The sequence below is a fragment of the Netta rufina genome, assembly GCF_964035555.1.
Source record: "Netta rufina genome assembly, chromosome: 3".
NCBI lineage: Eukaryota > Metazoa > Chordata > Aves > Anseriformes > Anatidae > Netta > Netta rufina.
Window position 1 is genome coordinate 116058273 of NC_140125.1, and position 23545 is coordinate 116081817.

The 23545-nt window shown below is 43.8% G+C and overlaps 1 protein-coding gene across 1 annotated transcript in view; it reads left to right on the plus strand.

Moving 5' to 3' along the window:
* RUNX2 (RUNX family transcription factor 2) overlaps positions 1-20881 on the plus strand; it is a gene marked incomplete at both ends in the record, with an annotated part of 148639 nt that extends 127758 nt beyond the window's left edge. Inside the window, 1 exon segment of the mRNA XM_084284665.1 lies at positions 20403-20881. Coding sequence (XP_084140791.1) covers positions 20403-20881 — 479 coding nt within the window.
* Positions 20882-23545: the final 2664 nt, after the last annotated feature.

Sequence of the window (23545 nt, forward strand, 5' to 3'; positions counted from 1 at the left end):
TGGTTTAACCCAGCTGGGGTCTGCCTTACCTTGGCGCCTCTCAGGATTTGAGCTTGAATTGTTTTGTTGAGAATATTCCTGAGAAGGGAGGCAGGGAGACTTCTATACTAGTTCTGCTCATGCTTCTGCCTAAATGCAAAATCTTGCTTTTTTTTCTCCACCTTTGAGAGACACATAGAGGGTCAATGTCTTCAGCCGCTGGAGGACTTGCTCAGTAACATTAATACACCCAGTGCTGGCTGTGAAGGAGCCTATTCTAAGCAACAGCATTTGAAAAATTCCTATATTACAAAAGAAAGATAAAAGTGATGCTAGATAGTAGTACAAATCACCAGAGCTTCCTTTTCCAGCCCCAGGGTGACCGCCTTCACAGACAGCTGTGTTCGTGTAGCTGGGACACGTTGCTGTGAACGGCGCAAACTGGGGATGGTGGCTTTGTGCCTCCATGCCCTTCCCATGCACTGGAGTCCTCGCAGTATGCTGGGTGAACTTTTCTATCTTTACGTTTACCATGTCATTGAACTGGGATATGCCAAGACAGGTGAGGACACACTGGGCTCAGCCTGTGAGCAGAAGAAGTCTGCAGACCCAGTCCCCTGAAGTAAAATGGCCATAAAGGAATCTCTTTACTGATACATTTAATGGTGGCAGAGCCTGGGCTGCTTAATTGTTAGCGGGGTTGGTTCAGAGAAGGGTTGGCCAGAATGCTACCAAACAGGTCCTGCCTTGAAAATGAGCACAGTCCTGAACCTATTCCTGATGGGCAGCTTGTAGGCAGCTACCCTGTTGTGGAAGCTAAAAGGATTTAGTATTACAGCTCTGGCCAGACCATACAGGCTGGATCTAGAGCCAGAGAATGGCTCCTGCCTTGGGCTGTTTGCTAGCTTCAGTGTAGCCAAACTTTCCCATCAATTCGTCTCACTCTGCGGATATCACAGCATCATTTTGGACCATCCTGGACCTTAATCTGATATTAAATTTAAGGAATGTTCCAGTTCTCCCAGCTCATTGAGGGCTGGCAAGTATAAACTTGAAGAAAGGGAAGTCGTCTGTCTTCCTCCAGGGAGCTCAAAAAACTTTACAACCACTAACTGAATAAAAACTGTGGTCCTATGAAGTAGCTACTCCTGAATCCCTTAATTCCTACTAACTTCATTAGATGTACTCAGCACATTTTGGGACTGGAGCCTTCATAAAGAAAAGACATTAGAGCTGTCTTCACAATACAATTCTCTTTCTCCCTAAGTGCACTGGGGAGCAGAGAAATAGTTAATCCCGTAGCCATTGCCAGCAAGGCGTTTGTGTTAGCAGCTCCTGAAATGAATGGGCAGTTCACGCTTCAGCAATATTGTCTCAGGCTCTTGGCAAACCCAAGAAGCCAGCTCCATTTCTGGTGTGCTCACTCCACTGTGATGTTTTTCTTGGTGACTATAACAATTTTCACTCTGTTTTTTTTTTTTTTTTTTTTTTTTTTTAAATGAATGGAAGCAGAGAGACTCAAGGTTGTCTCTGTCTCCATTTCTCCCAGCTCCTTTCCATGCTTCCACTGCGAGGTAAAACCGAGTTAAGGCTAAGCAAGAACTCAGGAGAGCTGGGGAGGTTCTGTTCTTTTCAGAAACAACCCGCTCATTTTGCTACCCTACCTCAACTTGTAGCTTCTCTTCTTCTTTTTTATTTCTTTAATTTTTTCAGCGGTACTGTTTATTTTGTTTACCGCAGCTTTTCCATTTTTAGTCTCCTGCCCACTTGGTGCCACCTGGGAATCTCAGCACCTTGGCACTCGTCTGTGGGGTTTCAGTAGCAGCGTCTCTCCCAGGTGGAATCTCTCATTGGAGCGGTTGTCCAGAAGATATGTTGCATGATCCCTACCTCAAGGATGAGGGCCAAATTCTTCTCGTGTGGGTGGCCTCAAATTAGGCACCTATACCCACATTTAGGTGGTAAAACAAGTGGGCTGATTTTCAGACGGTTGAGTATTATAATGCGTGTCTTTAAGCCCTTTTCATTTACTTAAAACTGCTGTCGGGAGAGGAAATAAACAGGAAAAATGAAGGCAGAGGGAGAGAGTTTTATTCCTGAAATAAGGGATTTTAAAAATACCAAAAAGAAACAAGTGGAATGTTTTTAAATGGAATAAATTTGTTGCTGATACAGGCAGGAAATAGCACACTCAAATATATGTGGATGTATAGATATATTTTTATCTGAGCTTTTTTTTTTTTCTTTTTTTGCAATGTGTTTTATATTTAGGACACATATCAAGATTTGCATCTGTTTCCAGAACTTGCTGCTAACAGTTAGTAATGATGCCAAAACATACTTTAGTTCCAGCTTGAGACCAAATGATATTCAGGGCTTTTTTTATTACTAATTTAGGGTCTGATATTAATTAAGGAAATTTTCCATAAGTGCCAGGCCTTTTCTGAAGAACTCATTAAAATTATATTAACTTAAACCGGAATCACAGTCTGAGCATGTTGTGTAATGATTATTCTTACTGACTCTGCTGGGTTTTGTAAACAGAATGCTAATTGTTAATGGAGCAATCGGGTGCTTGATTCCAGACATTCAAAGGCCCAGATCCTGACTCATTACCTATAGGTGTACTCCCAATAGGGTCAATAAACTCTTAGTAGAAGGCTGTGAGATTGAGCACTTTGATTTGTCTTTGTGCAAGGGCATGTGATGATTTCTCCATTCTCTCAGTGGAATTGCTGCTGGTTTTTGACCTATGGGGACAGCTGATTCTTTGGCTACGTATGCACCCAAGCAGTATCTCTCCCACCTTTATCACCAGCATCATATTTAAAGAATTACTGAGGCCATGTGAGGCTTCCCTTGTCCTGCGCACCTCCCAGGACCACCTCCATCAACCACAATTAGAAGAAATAGGCTATTAATATTTTGTAGAGTTTTTTTTACTCCTCAAAGTCACTTACAGCTTCCAGGTCTGATCCTGTAAAGTGCTGAGTAACTTCCAGTGAAGTCAGTGAAGCAAGAAGGACGCTGTGCATGGCTCACACAGCCAGTAGGATTTCATTAGATGGAGCCAGTGGTGTTGACTGATGCCTTACCACGTGTGTATGCAGAGAGGGAATTCAACCCCATACGTGAAACTCTGTTACATGTGCGAAACCAGATAAGGATGGTTAGGATCACTTATTTTGCCCTTAATTCTCTGTGGCCTTGAGTCTTTGTTGCATTGAATTTTGTTCAATTAATTGAACAAGTTGAGTTTTTTGAAATGGTTCCATAAAATACAGGCAGGGAAGAATTTGGTCCTTTGGTCTGTGACTGGGGTTGGTACAGGAGAGGCAGAAAAGTACATCAAACCATCCAGTAGCTGTGCAGCTTAAAAAACTCATTTTTGCAAACCTTACACCTAAAAACACAATGCAAGAGGCAAAGTCTGCTGCTGATAGAAATAGCTGAAGCTGCCTTGTCTTTGGTTGAAATTTCCTGGCATTTGTGACCATGAAGAATTTGGCCAGCTCTGAGTCAGGGAGGGAACGCTGGAGCCCAGCAGAGCCTCACGACACTTTTCTGAAGTGGTTTAGTAGTAGTTGGTGGCCCCACGTTACAAGTCTCCTCCTCCACTCTTGGTGGGTGTTTCAGCAGAAAGGAAAACTGGTGTCAACCACTTTGGTTGTGAGATTAAAAAGAGCATTGATACCGGTGATACTGGGCTATACTGGTGACAGGAGGAAAAGGTAAGAGACATATGAGTGGTTCAGGCATTCTTTGGCTGTTCAAAAACAAATGTAGGCAGCGAAGAAGAGGAAGATGAATGAGATAAAATGAAGGTGCGCACCTTTACGTGGCTCCTAAAGGATGTTATTAAGGGAGAAGGAACTGTTTCATATGCATAAAGGAAGGGTATTTGGGGATACTAATCTAGAAATCTCTTCATATTTGCTTTCAGACTGACTCAAAAAGAGTGAGGGAAAGGATCAAAGCAGGCAATGGCTGGGACAGGTTCTCCATGTCCACAAAAGTGGTGTGTGGGCGGTGGAGGGTCCCAGCAAGCACCTCTGGATGGAAGCAGGCACCCAGACGAGCCCTGCTGCAAGCTGCTGTCCCAGACTGATGTGGAAGGCAATGCACACAGTGCTTCAGCATCCCAGGAAAGCTGAGGCAGGGCTGTGTCCTTCACCTTGCCAGTTTTGGGGGAGAGAAAGGACTTTTAGCAATGGTGGAGCCTTGTATATAAAGCTCAGGGGAAAATATTTGCTGTAAGGGGCTTTGCACAGATATATAGGTTCAGAAGTTATTAATACAGTAAAGCCCATGTGATCATCTGCGTGGAACCCAGCTGCAAGATTTCCTCAAATTAGCTCTCATTTGAACTCAGGAATAACCTCTTTGGGAAAAAAACAACAACAACAAAAAGATACCTCAGTTGGTCTTCATTTAAAAATTTCCAGGGAAGCAAAATCCACCACAACCTTTGGTTGCAGACGTTAATTAAGCTCACTTTGGAAATGTGGGTCTCATTACTAGTCTGAATTTGTCTAACTTTAGTTTCCACTCATTTGAACTTGCTGCAACTTTGCCTGCCAGACTGCAGCGCCATTTCTCAGTTCGGTGCCTCGAGCGGTTTCCCTTAGGTCTGGTTGTGGCAGTGACCAATGCAGAAAGGAGGTGGGTGAGCAAGGAGGTTTCTGCGGCGGGTCTGAGGGATGCTGGATGTTGTGGGATGCAGAACTGATTTGACTCGTGAGGAGGATGGAGGGGTGAGAAATCGTTGGGCGATTTTTTTTTTGCTCTAGGCTCACTACACCGTATCAAATAGGGGAAGTTCCCTTCCCTAGTCAGCCAGACCTCTCCTAGGGTATCTGATGAACAGGAGATGATTTTGGTTGAATTATTGATGTGAAGCTGCTTTTCCAGCCCACCAGAAAAAAAGCACTGAGAAGGCATTTTTCACTGAATTTGTGGGCTTTTGTAGTTCCTTCAGGAATTCTTTAACCTTTCATTAAGAGAAAGACAGTTATCATCACTTGGGCTTTTCCCTACAATTGCAGTTAGGATTTGCTCTGTCAAAAACAAAGGAAAAACTTCAGCTCAGAGCACTGTGGTCCCTTGTGTATATGGCCAAGCAGCCTCTTGGCTGTCCACTTTCATGCCTATCCCATGGGCAATTTTACGAGAAGAGAGTTGAAATTGCGTTAAACCCTTGAGATTATTCAGACCAGGCAAAGCACTCATTCCTGAAGAAGCTTAGTTTTGGTAAAAGAGGTACCATGCACATTATGCAGGGGTTTTGTGACCTTTTCGAGGTGCTTGTGGAAGAGGAGAGGGGTTGGTGTGCTGCTTCTTTAGCCCTGTCTGGGCCACGTCACCTCCAAGCCTTCTGGCTGTTTTTCCCAAAGGTCTCTCTAACCACCCACTTGACCTTTTATCCTGTGGTGGCCGTTAATGCTTACCATAATATGGTATTTTGTCATACAGTATGGATACCCAGCTGAGTGTGCAAGGCCAGAAAAAGTCTCCTGGGGCTCTTGTGAGAAAGAGGAGCAACTGTGCTGAGAAAAGGGAGCATCACTGCAGAGAAAGAGACTGGCTGATTTCAGACAAGGGTCAATTCTGAAAACAGAGACGTTGATCTTTCTGCCCGTTAGCATCACATTTCTCCGGAGCTGAGAACTGGAGGATAGTACACCTGAATTAAGAGCAGTACCACAAAGCCTCTTTCGTTTAGCTAGGATGAAAAGAGTCTATACATGAGCTCAGAGGTGCTAGCAATGCTACATGCATGGTTTGCACTTTTTATTTCTAATGGTTAGCTGGGCTGTCACTGTCTGAACTGTAGGTATCAGTGCCGTTTATACCCTTTTCCTTCAAACAAGCATTTTATTTAATACACTAACGTTTGGTCTAGAATATTATGCATATTAGCAGGATATTACTAATCTGGCAGCTAACAGTATGTCCACCTTGTTTTAGTTTGTATTATTAGGTTGAGCAATGGGCTTGCTTGGAAAGCAGCAATGTAGCACAGGTACAGGACCAAGTGTATAAACTGCCTCATTTTTAGCTGATAAATGCCTATATTTAAATCCATGCTGAAATTATGCTATGTATTGTTGTGTTGAAAGCTAAATGTGGGGTTGGAAGGAGATTTCAAGAACTGGAACCCAATCTCCTTGACAAGGACTTGCACGAGGTATTACCCTCACTCAGCAGTTTGGCTACTACTGGTGGTGCAGCTCAATGATCAAAGTAGTGGTTATATTTGTGAGCAGCTAATGGGCCTGTGCTGGAATCGCCTCTGACCATATGATACGCAGTGGCTGTTGATATTTGTTTGTGTTTCGGTAGTGTTGGAAAGTCTGAGCTGCAAACCATGAGCTGTAGTGCTAAGCACTATACAACTGTAGAAAGGCAGGGAAAAAATGAGAGATTGGCCCTGTCCTCTCCGAGTTCACACTCTTAAGTACAATAAAACTGGTTACAAGATATGTTGTTCAAAAGAATACAAGAGGGAATTAAGGAAATGTGAATTGAGCCAGCGGTGGTTGTTCAGCATGATCGCAGTGTCTGCAGCCTCAGTAGAGCTGAGTTTCCGTAAGCATCAGTCAGAAGGGAATGCAAGGGTGTGGTTTGAAGGATGATAATGAGATAGCTCTGTGGCTATTCACCTCCTCCCTGGCTTCAGGGACAGCATGAAAATAAGCACAAAGCTGCTCGTTGCAGCTTGTGATGAGAGGTCGGCCGTGTTGGTCAGCATCCTCGTTCATCATCACCCCCACCAGCTTAGACCCAGGACCCATCTGCTTTCTCAGCGTGGCCAGAAGTGGTTGCTCAGTTCCCATAGAGTGCAAATGCAGAATATATATGACCCTGAGCTGTAGGGGTTTCCAAAGCTGGAGGTTTGTATCTGGATTGTTGTATTTAATAGCTGTTGAGAGATCTCTCTGAATCTACTTATCCTTAGGTAGGTGGGAGTAACCCCAAAGGAGCTCCTAGATCAATTCTTCTATCTCCTGTAGGTCTGTAGGCTTGTAGTCTATACGGACTGACGTCGACTGTGTGACATGATACGTGTCCCTCTGTGCAGAAACAGGATCGAACATCTGTAGGTCATTCCTGTTAAGTGTAGCCAGCTAGTTATGTGTATCGCTGCCATTCAAAACAAAAATAAAACCATGTCCCACAGAAAGAAATATCCAAGCCAAAAAATTTCATTGAAGCTGAAATAAATAATTTTGATACAGCTAAAAGATAAACTTAAAAACAGAGAAGGTCAGAACTAACATTGTAAAAAATTTTAGAATACAATGCTTCAGAAGTGATGGGGATTGATGAATACATTCAAAATACCTCTGAGCTCTTTAACTAGATTGCTGGCCATAAAGTGGGAGTCATCACTGCAGGACGGTTTCTGACTGACAAGGACATGTAGAGCTGCAAAAAGCATGTCAGGGGACCATATAGAGCAGAGACCTCTGCAACAAGGAGCATAAATATTTAGGTAGCCTTTAGGGCGCAGATAGCAAAAGCTGGGATCTGGACTCGGGACTGAGGACTGAAAATGAGACCTTCTGCAGAAGGTGACTGGTTTACCAAATAGGAAAGGAAGCAAGTGCCTCCAAAACACCAGGAGGGCTGCTGACCCAGAATCTGTGCAACATAAGCCCGAGATGAAATGGCTCATTGGAAGAAGCGTCTCGCACAAGCTCCGCAGAGGAAGTCCCCGGGAACTGTGATGTGGATACTGGCAGGTCTGGAGGAGCCACAGAGGAATCCTGGCAATGGGAAAAAGGCACCTCTCTTCCCCCTTTCTTCCCTCTTCCTCTCTCAAATATCTCTCTTGAAAGGGATTTTTTGTTTGTTTTTGTTTTCATTTTGATTCCTGCTGAAAACCAACCCGTGATTATTTTTATGGGTGAAAAGGAGCGCAGGGGAGGATCTAAGTACCACCGGAGCCTAATTAGGAGCCCCATCGTATTAGATTCCAAAATTAGATAGGAAGCTGGGCTTAAGGGTAGTCCAAACCCAACCAATTCCTACTTTGGCCTGGCCAACGTAGGTGGGCCAGACTGGCTTGGAGCTGTTTTGAAGAAAGGCTCCTTGCCCACGGAGGAACCGTTCCAGCTGCCGTGGAGCCGGAGCCCAGCGCCTGGTTCTCAGCCGGGCCAGCCTCTGCCTCTCTGCGGCCGGCTGTGCGGGTGAGCCTGAGGGGCATTCAGGCTCCAGCAGCTGAAGATGGTAATGCCGGCTGGCCTCGTATGCCTCCTTGTTATTTCAGTTATCTGGACTGCCTGTAAAAGTTTATTTCGAGCTAATTCTCCTCACTCTGACTTCTACATGTTGTGCGTCTTCACCTGCTAAAGAGCTTGTCAGAAATGTCTAATGAGGTTTACCTTTAATCTTTGTACCTTTGCAGAGCCTTCCAACAAATGATTTCATAGTGTTTTCCAAACCATGTTACTCACCTTTGCCGCTTGGCTAATAAGAAGTATTAAATATTCACCTTAGCCAGGAAAATCAAATCTTACGCCCATGATCACAAAACAAATCAGTATCAGGAGCCAGAAAGCAAGACATCAGTTTTAACAGTATTAATGGATAAGTGAGCTTTCTCAAGTCCTAAATAACTTTTTTCTTTTTTTTTCTTTCTTTTCTTTTTCTTTTTTTTTTGGGGGGGGGGGGAGGGGAAGGCAATATGCAACTATCTTGTACGATATCTCCATGGCGCATTTTTTTTTTTTTGCCAGCCTAGTTAGAAGTCATCCCACTTTCTTATTGAAATAAAGGAAATTCAGAGACGAGACAAGTTATCCTGACTGAACTACAGGCTAGGCAGGAGTTGGGCTTTAGCAAAATGTATCTTCAGAGCCTATGTCAAGTGCAAGGCAGTGAGTCTTAATCCTCTTTTACAGAATTGCCGTATCTTGCATTTACAATGAGCTCAGCCCATGCATGTGACTGTTACTGTGGTTTATCTGAGACATGGCTAACTTGACTTTAAGTTTAGACCATCAATAGTGATTTGAGCTGCTTGTGGCAGCGCAGAAGTTGCCGTACAGCAAACAGCCTAAAGCATGTTTGCGATGTGAGCTATTACAGACCAAAGCCTGTTTCTCTTTCTCATCACCAGTTTCCTGGGAGGATAAAAACCATATTCAGACTGTACACTATGGAGAAGAAGCATCTATTGAGAAGCATTCAAAGTTGGGCTGGTTGAAGCTTCAGCTCAACTTATGAATGGAAACGCTGTGTGGACAAGCTTAGGATGGGTTGTAACTTAATTTGCAGTAGCTTTCCGTAACTTGGTAAAAAAACTCAGGTTGGCTTTGAAATAAATGAAAAAAAAAATACACAGAAGTTTTTACAGTGGTTTTACAACATGAGTTTGAAAATCACAAATTGTTGAAGAGATGCAGTGCTGAATAGAAAAAGCGAATCAGTCCCTGATACACAAAGGTGTCCAGCAGTGGGCACAGCGCCTTGGGTCAGTGCCGCATTGCCCCGTGGGGCTCCTTTGCAGCGTGCAAGCGCTCCCTTAGCCTCCTGAATTCCTTCGGCCTCTGGGTCTGAGCCACACTGATGGACCTGAAAATCTTATCAAGGCTTGACGTTCCAGCTGTTAGTGGTACTTAGGGGAAATGTGGTGTTCCCACCAGTCCCAGCACTGGAAGGAAAAAACCTCACTGTCGCTGGGCAAGTTATTTTCCACTGCTTTCACACCAACAGCCTATTTTGCCCGGTACTAAAAACCTTAACCTAAGATGGCAATGCCTGCCCAGTGTCTTCCCTATAATTTCTCTGGTATCCAGAAGCTCTCCATGTGTTAAGCGCTCTAATCAGCCTCAGAGCTGCTGCTCTTGTGGTCTTGCACATTGCACATAGCTCCCGCTCGGAAAACAAGCAGTGGCTTTCAGCTGCCTTCCTACAGGGCGAGGTGTGTCTGCTCACCCTCCGGAGACAGAGGCTGCGTCCCGGGGAGGAGGAAAGCCAACGTCGTGGCTGTGGAAGTGGGCAAGGACTGAGGCTGGGGATGTCTCCTGAAAAAGAAAAAAAAAATAGTTATTTTGGAGAAGAGCATGTTTTGTGTTGTTTAGATGAGGGGATTTTGTCTTTTGTAAATGTCTGGGGGCTGGGGAGATGCCTTTTCTTCCTCTGTGTACAATATTGTTTAGTTCATGTCGGAAGGGAAAAAAATGGTCTATCTATGTCTGTGAGGCTAAGGGGATTTTTTGCCAGCAGCGTTACAATTTGTAGGGTTTGATTTTTCTCTGGAAAGAAAAAAAGAAAAAAAAAAGGCATTTTGAGAACAAGGCCTGGGTAACCAAAATATGTTTGTTTTTGTTTAAGACGCTCAGTAGAGAAATCTTCTCTTGTCTATTGTTAAGAGCGAGGTCTAAATCAAAGGAAAATTCTACATATTCTAAAATATACAGACACCGCTTTGAAAGCAAAGCCAAGCAAAACTTTAAAAGAGACCTTCTCCTTGATGCAGAAGTTTCGAGTTAGTTTACTGAGCTGGGCTCCAGTGGAAAGAACAGCCTGAGAAACAAATCGCAAATCCACTTCTGGAGGCGGAAGTGGCGGAGAGCATTGTATTAATAGCACACAAGACCTTGCCACGGCGTTTCGAGTCCAGGGCTGAGCAGCAGCAGCAGCAAGGAAAGGCTTCGCCGCTCGTGGGGATTTTGTTTTCTGATTTTCCTCGGGAAGGTTTCAGCCAGCTCCAGACGGAGGGAGCTGAGGGCCTGATTCTCTCATGTTGGGTGGTCCCTCCTCCCACAAATAACCCTATTGAAAACAGAGGGACTATTTGTGGAGTAATTTGTTTGTCAGGAAAAGTAGGGGTTGTAGGATACGGCCCCAATTAGCAGCCAAATTCCTGGTTATTTTCTCGTGATAAAAACGCAGCGAGCTGTCGTAGAGATGCACGTCGCATCTCTCCGCTCGCCGTTTGAACTCCTGCCACTTGCTCTGTGCTCCTTCCTCCGTGCTTCCCACTTCCTCGCCATCCCAAACCGGTCCCAGCATCATGCTAGCTCAGTCGAGAGATCTGCTTTCCTCCCAGCGGGGTCTGCTGTCATTCCCAGTCCTTCACTGTGCCGTTTGGGATGAGTAGGGCGCTGCAGGGACCGTCCCTTGCAGCCATCAGCAAGGGCACCCGGGGGCTGCCCCTGAATTTCACAGCCTCACCGCTGGAGCATGTGGGGCTGGCGATGTACATCATCCCGACATCACCTCCGAACACCCACCTCATCATCCCAGCCATAAATCCCCATTTTTAATACAACCCGCATATAACCAATGCCGCTCCGGAGGATGCCCCTCCTGAACACAGCCTTTCTCAGGAGATTTTCCTTAACGAACAGCTCACCACCAGCTTCGGAAAGGCTTTCAATTGCATTTTAATGTTATCAAAGGGCAGGCTCCCTGCCCGCCCCACGCCAGCTCAGCACACCCATGCTGGCAGGGATTTTGGGAGCTGCGGGGCGGCTGATAGCAGTGCCACCGTTTGGGGGCGGGAGAAATGCTCACGGTATTTGTATTTTTTGTGGCTCCCTGTTTTGATAGCCATAAGTCATTAGTGGTTTTTAATTTTTTTTTTTCTTCTTCCCTTGCAACTGAAATAAGGGCTGAAAGGGTAGATTTGTCCTTCTTTTTTTTTCTCTCTCTCTCCCCCCCCCCTCTTTTTTTTTTTTTTTGGCTAATCTGAGGCACGCTGCCACATCTGAAGCCACTTGGCTCATTATGGATTTCATGGAAACTGATTCCCTGAAAGTGTTTCCATATGTGTGTTCCCAATATATCCCATCCTCTTCTAAATGGGAGTACAAACTCGCACACGAGCTGGAAATGGCTTCAGGATGTGACAGAGAAGTCATATGACTGGAGTGGCACTGTGTGTGGCCCTTTCTGAAAGACACGGTGTCCTGTGTGCTGGCTCCCATCCTACAGTAGATCCAGTTTCAAAGACTATCTTCCTTCCCGGATTCTTAAAAGCTCTTAATCAAGAAGCAGCAAGGGATCCTCTGTCCTTCGTCCTCGGGAGGGATGTGTATTATTTGAACGGGGCTTGAAAAGAAAGTTGGGATGGGGGGGAAAAAGAGGGGCTTAAAGGGTGAAATTACAGAGAAATGCCAAGGGCTTCCCCCCCCGCCACCCGCCCCTGCAAAACACAGTTTCTTTTCGTCTGCTCGAGAATCAGATGGTATTTCTGAGTTGCTAGCATGCAGTGGAAAAGTACAATTCATGACAACATTGGAAACAAATATTTATACTGGATAGTTAAGGCACATTTTTCTGAAAAAAAAAAAAAAAGTAATGAAGTTGACTGCTAGCCCCAATGTATATTATCTTCCCATTCACTGGATTTGTGGAGGATTCTTGTGCTGACGCTCTCCATTACTGTACGTACATTCATCGCAGATCTCAGCCCTGTGGTTTCACCCCCTTGATGTATACAACTCTGTTTAGGTTGCTATCCAAGAAAAGCCTCAAATGTTCCCTCTGATGCGTTTTGTCTGGGACTTGTGAAAACCGGCAGCGGCTGAAATTCAGGCAGGAAAATTTGGGGAGAAGTGAACGGCGAGCGGTGCGCGCCTGCGTGCCTTTGTGTGTGTGCCGTGCAGCGTTGCAGAACTACTAAAGACTTATTTCCAGGAAATGTGATTTGCTTCTTGCTTCCAAAGTAATGCGTGTATGGCGTGAGACTTTAAACAAACTTTAAACAATATTACCAATTCCTTTCCGCGTGAATCACCCGAGACTGAAGTCACCAAGATGAGGTAGCCATGACGGAGAGGTTCAGAAGCTCCCCACCATGCACGACTTGCAGGCCACAACCACAAGCCAAGAACGTTTTTCTTTAATATGACATTTTGTCCCCCTCGTGTGGTTCTCCTTAGAGAGGTGTGTGATTCCTGGCTAAGTGAAGTTTCACAACTGGCAGCATCTTTAAATGAGACACAGGTGACTTGGGCTTTTGCCGTGCTGCTCCTAATAGCACATCCGAGGGTGCTTTTTTCTGCCCAAGGGAGCAATTTCTACCCATTCATACTGCTAAATTTAAGATGAGCTGCTTCTTGAGATACAGACAGTGGCGACCTGTGTTTGGGCATGCAGTGTGACCCAGCAAGGCTTAGGTGCTTCCAGAACATCACCTCCTTTCTGCACAGTTCATCCAGTCCAACCGAGTCCAGCTCCCATGGTGGAGCCCAGGCTGGAGAAGTGCAGAGACCCATTTTTACATTAAGCAATGTAACAGCTCTGCCTGGGAAACACTCTCCTTCTGTTGCACGAGTGGTTCTTTAATGGTCGATGCTAATTACGTTATTTATGGGGTGTTTCTCCCAGCAAAGAGCTTAGGTGCTGCACCATAAACTCCATGAAAACATCTATCTGTAAATTAATCCGTGGTTTTTGAGGTGCCAAAGTCCTGTTACCTAAATACCAGGAGGCATGGGTTTAGGTGTGAGCTAAGGTGCAGAGGGACGGCCCGAGGAGATGTGCTAGATTTAGGTTCTCATGTGTTGTGTGAGGCTCTGAAGGGGTTAAAATGTTCCCTCCTTGCCTGACTTTTGTGAGGCTGCTGTGCTTAATAATGCTGCAGTTTAAATGGTCCCAACTAGGCCTTGAAGTTAACACCTTGTTGAGGTGAAGAAAAGAGGAGGGGGGGCAGTTCACACCTTTCCTGCCGCTATTGTTTGCAGAGAGACCTGCGAGGTGGGAAAAAAAATGCAAAAAATTAAGAACCTCCCTTTCCCCCCTCTATTTTTTTCTGAATGTTGAAATTTTTATTGAATTAAAGGGTGGGAAAGGACATTTGAAAACACACAATTTCTGACCTTAAAAGCTTGCAAGCATTCAAACAAAGCACAGTCAACCCCAAAGTTGACCAAAAGCAGGTGGGCAGAGCTCTGGGTGCTATTTCAATGGTGCTGCATGACCCATGCGGCACATAGCCATATGCTTGGGAGGAGCGTCCCTGAGCTCGGGCATGGGGCTTGAATTTGTAGGATTCAGGGACTAACAAGGAATGGATGCACGAGGAGATGTCTTGGGGTCCCTGGGAATCACAGTCCCAATCTCCATCCCGCAGTTGCATCCATACTGGTACGAAGCCTTTGGAGAACCAAAGACTGACCTGGAAGGAGCTGGGAGCAGGATCATGCTGTGTGTGATTCGCTAAAAGCTTATTCACAGAGGCAGGTGACAAGAATTTAACAAAATGAAGAGCGAAGTAAAACTCTTCCCCTGATGGAGGAGCATACTTGGAGTTACAGCTACCAAAAAATCACTACCCCGTGCAAACACATCAGAAAGAATTCTGGAGATTGCAAAACTGAGTGCTCAGAAATTGGGAAATGTCAGTGCTTACATTGCCTGTGCAACCTTAAATCAGCCTCATTCTGCTTATGCATTATATTACAGATTTTAATTACAGGATCACATGATACTTTTCCCACGGGATTCCTGCCTCATTCAGTGTGCAGGATGGACAGTGCTAACTTAATGAGCAGCTCTTCAATATTTTGTTTTCTTCTTGTTCTTTGCATTTCCCCAGGCTTTGCTTGTTGCAGAGCATTAAATTTTTCTCTGAAGAAGGAATTCTTAATTTCTTGATGGGCTTTGCTCTAATATTTCTGCCATGGCATTTGTATGCAGTTCGTTGTGGTGCAGTATTCCCAAGAATGAAAGAACTTAAAAAAGAGTACCAAGACTGACTCTAAGGTGTAATGTAATTCATTCCCCCTTTTTTTCTGTCACCTACAGCATGACATTTTTTCTGCATTTAACTTAATGTTCAGATCTGAGCTTCAGCTGCAGCTGTGAACATTTAGCACACGTGCAAATCAGCATCCAGCATCTTTGCTGGGCACAGAAACCAAGGAAAGGACTGGCAGTCACCACCTGTAAAAATCTGATGTAAAGAGATTTTGGCTGAGTCACGCTGGAACCGTGAGGCAGAAACATGCAAAAAGTCCCGTTTGCTCAGAAAAATAGTCAGGTCTCCCTGGTCTTGTTCCCTCTTTCAACAGTGGGTCTGGGAGATAGATAGATGTCTTTTTTATTACACGGCTCTGATACTCGTCCACAGAGGTCTGCTTGTGTGCTGCCTTCAGGAGGGATCGTGTAAAAGCAATAGCATGCTCCCCTGTGATTCAGTGCTGTCTCAAAATGCACGTGGAGAAGTAACTTGAACGCTGATATTTCCTACTTTTCTCATTCTTCACATGCTAACCTCAATGATATTCTTTAGTTTGTCCCTGGCTTTGTGTATAGTTTCTTAGATTTTTTTTTTTTTTTAAAAAAAGCAAACCCCAAATAACCCTTCCCAAATTTTCCTTGCAATATCACACAAACATCCACTCAAACCATCATTTATCTCCTTTTATGCAGGCTGCTGCCATTCCAGCTCATGGAGCAGCCGTTGGCAGTCAGGGAAGAACTCTTGGTCAGGACTGGTGTGAGGAGGGGTAGGGATGTCCCTGTGTGTCGCTAATACTTGCCAGCATTTCAGAAAATGAGACTCAGGACTCCTCAATTTTCTTGCAGTCTCTGGACAAGTGTCTTTGTGGGGACACAGTGTCTTCTGCCCATTTTAGGCAGAATGCTTATAGTTTGTTCATATTTAGCTGGATTTTCGTGGCAACATCTCTCACAACAAAAGCCACTCCTATTCCAAAGTTCAAGTCCTTACTTCAAAGCATGGAACTGGTACAGCTTTTCAAAGGGAGACTTCTCAGAGTTTAAGATTAGTAAAACAATATATTTTTCCCAGCAGAAGAGTTTCAGCTGAAATTTTAAAAACAAATAAATGCATAAATCACAATTTAGCCCGAGACAGACGCCCAGCATGGACAATTTCAGCCAGAACATTTAAAGTTTGGCAAAGCTGTACGAGACTGAAAATCATCTCATAATGTGAAGTGTGTGGCATGCTTCATACCAGGCGATTTTATCAGCTGTAAGTAGTCCAAGCTGCACATACAATTCATAGACGTAAATGTTAGGGGAAAAAAAAAAAAAAAAAAAAAGCTGTGGTAGAATAATTAGAGCTATATCCCAGCTTGAATCAAACAAATGAACAACAAAAAAAAATAAAATCTAATATCTACTTCATAAGACTTAGCACTGAAGTTCCCCAAAAAGACAAGTGGATCGTTTAGTTGCTGGTAAATATTTATGGAACTGAATTTCCTTGAGACAGTCTGTTCAGTGACTTTAAAACACCACCACGCTCTGTCTTCTTGCATCTTGTGATGCATTGACCCGATGTGCTAGACATTTCCCTGTCAGACATGCGAAATAAACCAAGGGGTCCTTTGTCTTTTTGCTAATGACTTTATAGCATAAAGCGACAAAGCAAATTGCAGAAATGACAAAGAAATTGCAATATTTGTTAGCTACAAACTTACCCTACAGCTCTTTAAAGCTGACGTCAGCTTACTGTGCCCACAAGGAGTTAACCTATCCACAGGACGTTATGATCTTTAATAATTGGAAGTGATTGGCCAAAGTGCTGTAAACCTGGCAGAAATTTGTTGCCTTGTTTTCTGCAAACCACAAGCACAGCGTATTAATTGAGAAGTGAACATTAACTGGCATTAGCTGGCATCTGTAAACTGAAAGAGCGAAATGACCACGGCACTCGCTCAGCTCCGAGCTGCAGAGCTGCAAAGCTGCCACAGGTAAAACTGTCTTTTAAAGGCGAATGCAAAACTATTTTAGTCGGCTCTTGGCAAATCCCCAAGTCTAGGGTTTTTAATGAGGCTTCTGCATCAAAATAAGTGAAACCACATGGAATTTTAATTGTTCTTATTCTAAATATGAAACACACTGGTGAAGTATTCTTGAATCTAGTATCGGAGCATATATATTGGCACATTAACGTTACCACGTTTCTGCTCTAAGCATGTATCTCTCAAAAAACCCGAGTGCCAGGTTACCTTAGAGAGAAATCTAGATTTTAAAAAGGTTTACCCTGTGCTCCTTCAGAGGTTAAGCTTTTGCATGTGAAACATGTTGGTTTTGTGTTGTCAAACGCTGCAAATTGATCAGCTTCTGAGGGGAAGAGAAGATCACTCTCTGTGCTTGTTGTCGTGTTTCTCTTTCGGGCAGCATGGAAGAAAGGCGATTCTTTCTACACCACTGTGGTTTCGCAATTTTGCGGCCATGGTGAAGGGCGGAGGATCTGTGCTTCCCCCGTTTAATATATGCTATCACGAGAGTGGGAATTCATAGATGCAAATTATTTTCTTGCTCTGACAGTGGAAAAATTAGCATAAATCTTTAATCCTGCCGGGGAGAGGAATAAATAAATTATTTACTTGCGCTGTCATGTTGCTATATTGCCGATCAACACTGCTGCTTGGGTACGAGCAGATATACAAAGATGGGTGCCGTACCCAGAAAAGCTGCTTGTGTTCCCCGTCCAGCAAAGAGCTAACCATGCATACATGAATATGCATCTGGTGTTTGCAAGTTAGAACCAAAGTCAACCCTCACACAAGAGAAAGAGGGAGCCCAGAGAAGAGGGGGAGGAGGGTGATACAGCATCAGTGAGATTGCCAAGCAGTGAGGATGGCGAGAAGCTGACTTTTAGAGATGACTTTTTAAATAGTTTCCAGCCTCAGTTAGAAAAGAGGTTTTACAATATGAATCATAGAAAACTTCTTCGGGTCTCCAAAATAAATATCTTTACACAATGGCAATGTAGAAGGCTGAGGGAGGAACAAAACCTGTTGCAGGGTGTTACGAAGATAGCGATAGGTATTTTGGCAAAAGTGGGTTAGAGACCTGAGTGTGCAGGAGTGATGCAGACACAGCTATGAGGCAGATAAGAAAGGGCAATAGTTATTTGGCCTTTGGGTAAAAAAATAGGATTGTGCTTTGCACAGGCAGTAAACAGTAAAAAGAAACAAGCGTAAATTTACTAAGTATGTAAGGAGGTCTGTAGCCCCATATTAGAGATGCTTGAATGTGGTGTGCACAGTCCTGGTCATACAGGACATGCGTGATCTGTTGGCAGCATCCAGCTGAATAATGTTTGGATCTAGCCCCGAAAAGGAGATCAGCTTTTAATGTGTAAGACTGTGTGGATAGTACTGTTATTAAAATTAAAAAAAAAATGTGTCAGCTGCAAAGAAACTAAAAATGCCAGTGCTCTTCTACACCCTTGCGCTCATAACAGGTCTACCTTTGATTGTAAAATTCTTGTTTAGCTTCTATTGGGGTAAACTAAAAGCAACTCTGTTCATGTTGAGAGAGTTGCAATAACAATTAAAAAGAAAAAAAAAAAAAGGAGGGGGGAGTAAGCAGTAGCAGATTGAAACTCGGTATTTTGAGCAGCTGGGGAAATTATGTTCTAACCCTATATTTCCAGATACATATCAGACCTGTTCACAATATACAGGATAGTGTTCCAAAATTACAGCTTTGAATCTGGGTGGTATCGCCTCTGGCTATTGTTTGCAGTTGGGAACGAAAGAAGTTGCATCAAGCAGCGGAGTGTTTGCTGTAAAGGTACAAGTTATATTACATTCCACGCTGCTGTGGTTTCAGGGCTTGATGATGGAGACAGACCCATTCACCCCTAGGTCACTGATTTGGTTCCAGATAAAGCTAATAGTAATCACATTGTCATCAGGAGTTAAAAACGGGCTTTTACTGCCCATGTAAAGCTCCATGCTCGCGGTGTCTCGTGAGACGGCGCGTTATAATCCCCAGGTTTCAAGCTGTGGGAGTCGGGCTCCTGGCTGGCAGCGGCCCAGCTCCTCCTCTCTGAATCCTGCCTGTGCCGGAGCTTCGCTTTGTCCTGCTGCTGCTTAGATATTGTCTGATACAGCCTTGAATTGATGGCGTAGGCTATGTGGGCTGGCAGAACGGGGGAGAATTGTGGTTTAAGACACAAAACACACCACACAAGGTGGCAGGGGCTGAGTCTCTTGCGCACACTGGTATCTGCAGCTCAGATCCCAAACCCGTCTGCAAGGAGGAGCAGTGCTACATCCTGTGCTGGGCTGTGAGGGGTGTTCCAGTGCTTAGTAAATCAGTTTGGCACCTACAGGACCCCGCGTTTCTCTTTAAAGCAAATCAGATTCAGCAGCTTGGCAAGAGGTGGATCTGAAGGCTCGTAAAGCTGTAGACGTGTCAGCTGGGAAGCGCAGGGGGAGCCGATTTGGCGTCGTGGGTTTTTCCTTTCATTACACCCCTCTCTTTCCATCTTTCTGTAGATATGCGTACATGTACCTACTGCATATTGGCTGAAGCAGTTGCCTCTGTTCTGCACCGTACTTTTCCACTGGGCTTTTTCTATTTCTCTTTGTCCCTTTTCCCACACCCTTATGTTTCCCTGCTTCTCTGGCTCGCGGCGCAAGCTTCCACCAACCTTTTTTTCTGCTCCTGTCCACCCCGCAGTCTCCTAAGCAGATCACCAAGCTGCTAACGTTTGCTTTCCAGTTCTGCTCCTAAACTTTGGCCGTTTGATGTGGGATTAGGAATTAGGCAAAATGAGTTTACCCATCCCTGTTTTGTGTTAGAATCAAATTCGCAGTGTTACCATCCAGACGTTTACAGTAGCCATAAACTGTGTGGTCTTTTTTTTTCAACCAGACTGCACAGGCTATATAGGAAAACAGCTTCTTTCAATAGCAAAGTGAGTGCTGGGGTTGTAATTTTCCACAGACTGCCCTGCGAAGTAAAATTTGCATCTTTGCTATCAGCTCAGTGGCTGGGCCCACTTTGAAACCCTTGAGACACAGCAAATGCCATTTGTCAGCCCCCACCTAAATAAGTCGCTTCGAGGCAAGAAGCGGGGCTCGGTCACCCCCGGTGTAACTCCACTGGTGTCAGTGGTGCAGCTCACTCGGTGTTGCCAACTGCCGTACGTTTATTACAAGTTGCACGATAATTGCCCTTTTTACCCCAAACCCCAGCTCCTGGAGGCGCGTGCTGAGGTGGGAACCCCAGCTTTTCACATAAAACCAGACCTTGGTTTCCAGAGAGGCCGCAGCAAACAGCTGGATCCACATGACCCAAGCGCACCCTCAAAGCTCAGAAAGCAGAAGGCAAATCAAATACAAGTCCACGTTTCTATTTTTGGCTCTTTTTCAAACTCTCAATTTTTGAGAAGTTTTTTTTTTTTTTTTTCCGGGCCTGACTTGTGACCTTGGAACGCTTTGGGTTGGCAATGCCGCTCCCTCCATTGGCATCAGGGGAGTCAGACTAGGGATGAATTTGGCCCAGCACTTGTAGAAGAGAGATGTATGACTCTGTTCCTTGCAATGTGTTATTTGATATGATCTACTGTTCTTTTGGGGGCCAAAAGAAGTGGGTTTTCTTAAAAAAAAAATAAAGAATCTATCATCACTTGATACAAAAAATGGTATTTACAGAATTGTTTTCCCCCGTCTTCTGTTATAATTTTTTAGGTGCTTCAGAGCTGGGCCCATTTTCAGATCCCAGGCAGTTCACAAGCATTTCATCCCTCACTGAGAGCCGCTTCTCCAACCCACGAATGCACTATCCAGCCACCTTTACCTATACACCGCCAGTCACCTCAGGCATGTCACTGGGTATGTCCGCAACCACTCACTACCACACCTACCTACCACCACCCTACCCCGGCTCTTCCCAAAACCAAAGTGGACCTTTCCAGACCAGCAGCACTCCATATCTCTACTATGGCACTTCGTCAGGATCATACCAGTTCCCCATGGTGCCGGGAGGGGACCGCTCCCCCTCCAGGATGCTTCCTCCGTGCACCACCACGGCCAACGGCAGCACGCTGCTAAACCCTAACTTGCCCAACCAGAGTGACGGTGTGGAGGCGGATGGCAGCCACAGCAGCTCCCCAACCGTTTTGAATTCTAGTGGCAGAATGGATGAGTCCGTTTGGAGGCCGTACTGAGATTTCTTCTGCCCGGCCCGACCTCCGCGAGCCAAAAAACAAACGGTCGACTAACTACGAAGTGCCTGGTTTTTGTTTTTGTTTTTATTCTTTTTTCCTAAAAAAAAAAAAGAAAAAAAAAAAGAAAGATTTTACCGATATGTGCAACTGTGTAGATGGGATGATAATGGCCATAAATAACACGAGAGTTACCAACACACCACCACCCATGTTTCAGATTATGTGGATCAAAGCACATATTATTTTTTTCTTGGAACCATTTTACCTTGTTTCATATTTAAGATGTACTTTTTACACACAAAAAAAATCCCCCCCACCTTTTTTTTCTTTTTTTTTTTTTTTTTTTTGTCTGAAGTGTTTTAATAGCGAGTTCTTTTGCCAATGAGGAGAGAACGGACTCCCCAGCTATCAGGAGAAGCATGGTGATGCAAGGCAAAGGCTGCATTCCCTTTTATTTTTTAACAACTAACCATGAACTCCAGATACAGTTGCAATCATACAACGTACGGGACCCTGCTCACACAAGTAGTGCAATTCAACTGGCTTGTATTGGTGCACATAAAAAGGAAAGCAAAGATCAAGTTGCTTCCATTTTGCCGTGATACATTCAGATGAAAGTAGCTGTCCCAAAACTCTGTCCAAGCCTTGCTGCAGATAACAGTTGGAACTTCTCTGTGTTCATTGCTTTTTTAGTCTGTTTTGTTTTTTGGGGGGTACTTAACAAGAACAAGTTTTCAAGTTAGTCTAGACAACCCTGGGGTTTCCTTTTTGCTTTTGTGTCCATTTGTTTTGCCTTCGATTAGCCAAAAACCAAAAATAAAACCCAAAACTTTTAAAAAACAAAAATAAAATGTTATTACTTATGCAAAATATGAAAAAAAAATGGCAATATATATTACTAGAGCCAAAATGGTATACATAGTATTTGTGTTTGGCTATGTTCTTTTTTATATTTTTTTTTAAATTATAAGTGTGTAAAATTTGAGGTTGTTTGCTAACATGAATCATCATATAACTTTAAAAGAATATTTATAATTATTTAATGACATTTGGACCCTTTAAACGTTTCTTAATGTAATGATATATCGACTTCGGTCTCTAAAAGTGTTTGTTTTTTTTTCTTCATCACATTTCTGCGATGGTGTAAACCTCAAAACTTGACCCAACTCTGAAAAGCAGTTCCAGTGTGAACCAGTTTACAATGTGACTTAAAAATGAAAAACCCAACCCAAACACATCCACATCAAATGTCTTTGGATGTAGGATCTTTTTATATAACTTATGAAGGAAATATTGTGTTTAAAATATTTTATTATCTGTCTGGTTGCCTTCAACACAGTCTTGCCTTTTAATCAGTAATTGTGGAGACACTGGAAAAATGGTAGGAAGGATGAAATGTTTTCTACCCTTCCCCTGATTTCTTTTTCTCCCAGAATTTTTTGCAGAACTTCAAAATTTGAAAGTTTTCATATTTAAAATGTTCTGACAACACGATTTGAACTCTGACAGACTTTTTTCTCCAAAGAAATATCAAAATCATTTCAAAAGCTGTACTTTAAAACTAATCATTTGTTAAGTTTCTCAGAAATGGGAGTAAGGGAGAAATGGTATAACTTTTTCCTCCCCCTGAAATTTCAACCCATTCTATGGAATAAAAAGGTTTAAAGCTGAGACAGAAACTTCCCATCCTGTTAGGGAATCACCCATCATTAGCATTAAATGCTAGACTCCTAAAGCTGTTGTGTTTACTTTGCCATACTAGAAAAACAAGCACAAGCTCAGCAATACTCGCCTCCTCAAACCCAATGCTGAAGATAAAAGTCACTTTAAAGCCACCCCGGGGCTCCCAGGCATGGTGCACCCACACGGAGAGCAAATTGCACCCGAATCCCATAGCCAACCTGTCTGCTGCCCATGTGTCCATTGGAGGGGCCCACATTTTGCCCACCCTTGGTGGAACATTAAGCATGTGCTGATGGGGTTGCCCAAGTGTTGCTCTTAACCCTTCAAAAGGGCTGTGACCAGCTGGCACCCAGCACCCCTTTCTTCCCCTGCCTTCATATAGCCATAACCAACAGTCAGGTTGATGGTTGGGCTTGATGATCTTGAAGGTCTTCTCTAACCTAAATGATTCTGATTCTAAGCATCCTCCTCAGGGGCTGCCAGTCACGACGATGCTCCTCGGCTGTACTTGGGTTACCTCCAAAGTATCGCAATAAATCCGTGGTGGCCATGGCCGTACAGAGCCAAAAGCTCATTGAACACCACAGCCACCATCACTGTTAGTTGATAGCAAAGCTGTTAAACTAAACCAAGTCATCCTAAGCATGGTACATTCCTCCAATTTGTGTGACTATGTGCTCTTAAAAAAAAAAAAAAAAGTCTTTGCCTTCTAAAGGTTGTATACCAAGTATGCTTAAAGTATAAGTAAGACACTTTTTTTTTTTTTTTTTTTTTTTTTCTAATAGTTTTCCTTCAAAGATGGAAGCTGTAATTGATTCTATTTATTGTTGGTTTGTGGTAGCTTGAAGCATACCACTGTCCATTTATTTGTAACTGTAAAATACGTTTGTTAGTCTCAGCAGCACTTAAAAAGCCAGTGTCTGGTTACACATTTCAGTTTTGTTTTTTGTTTAGTAAGCAAGAGAAAAAGATGTACTGCCA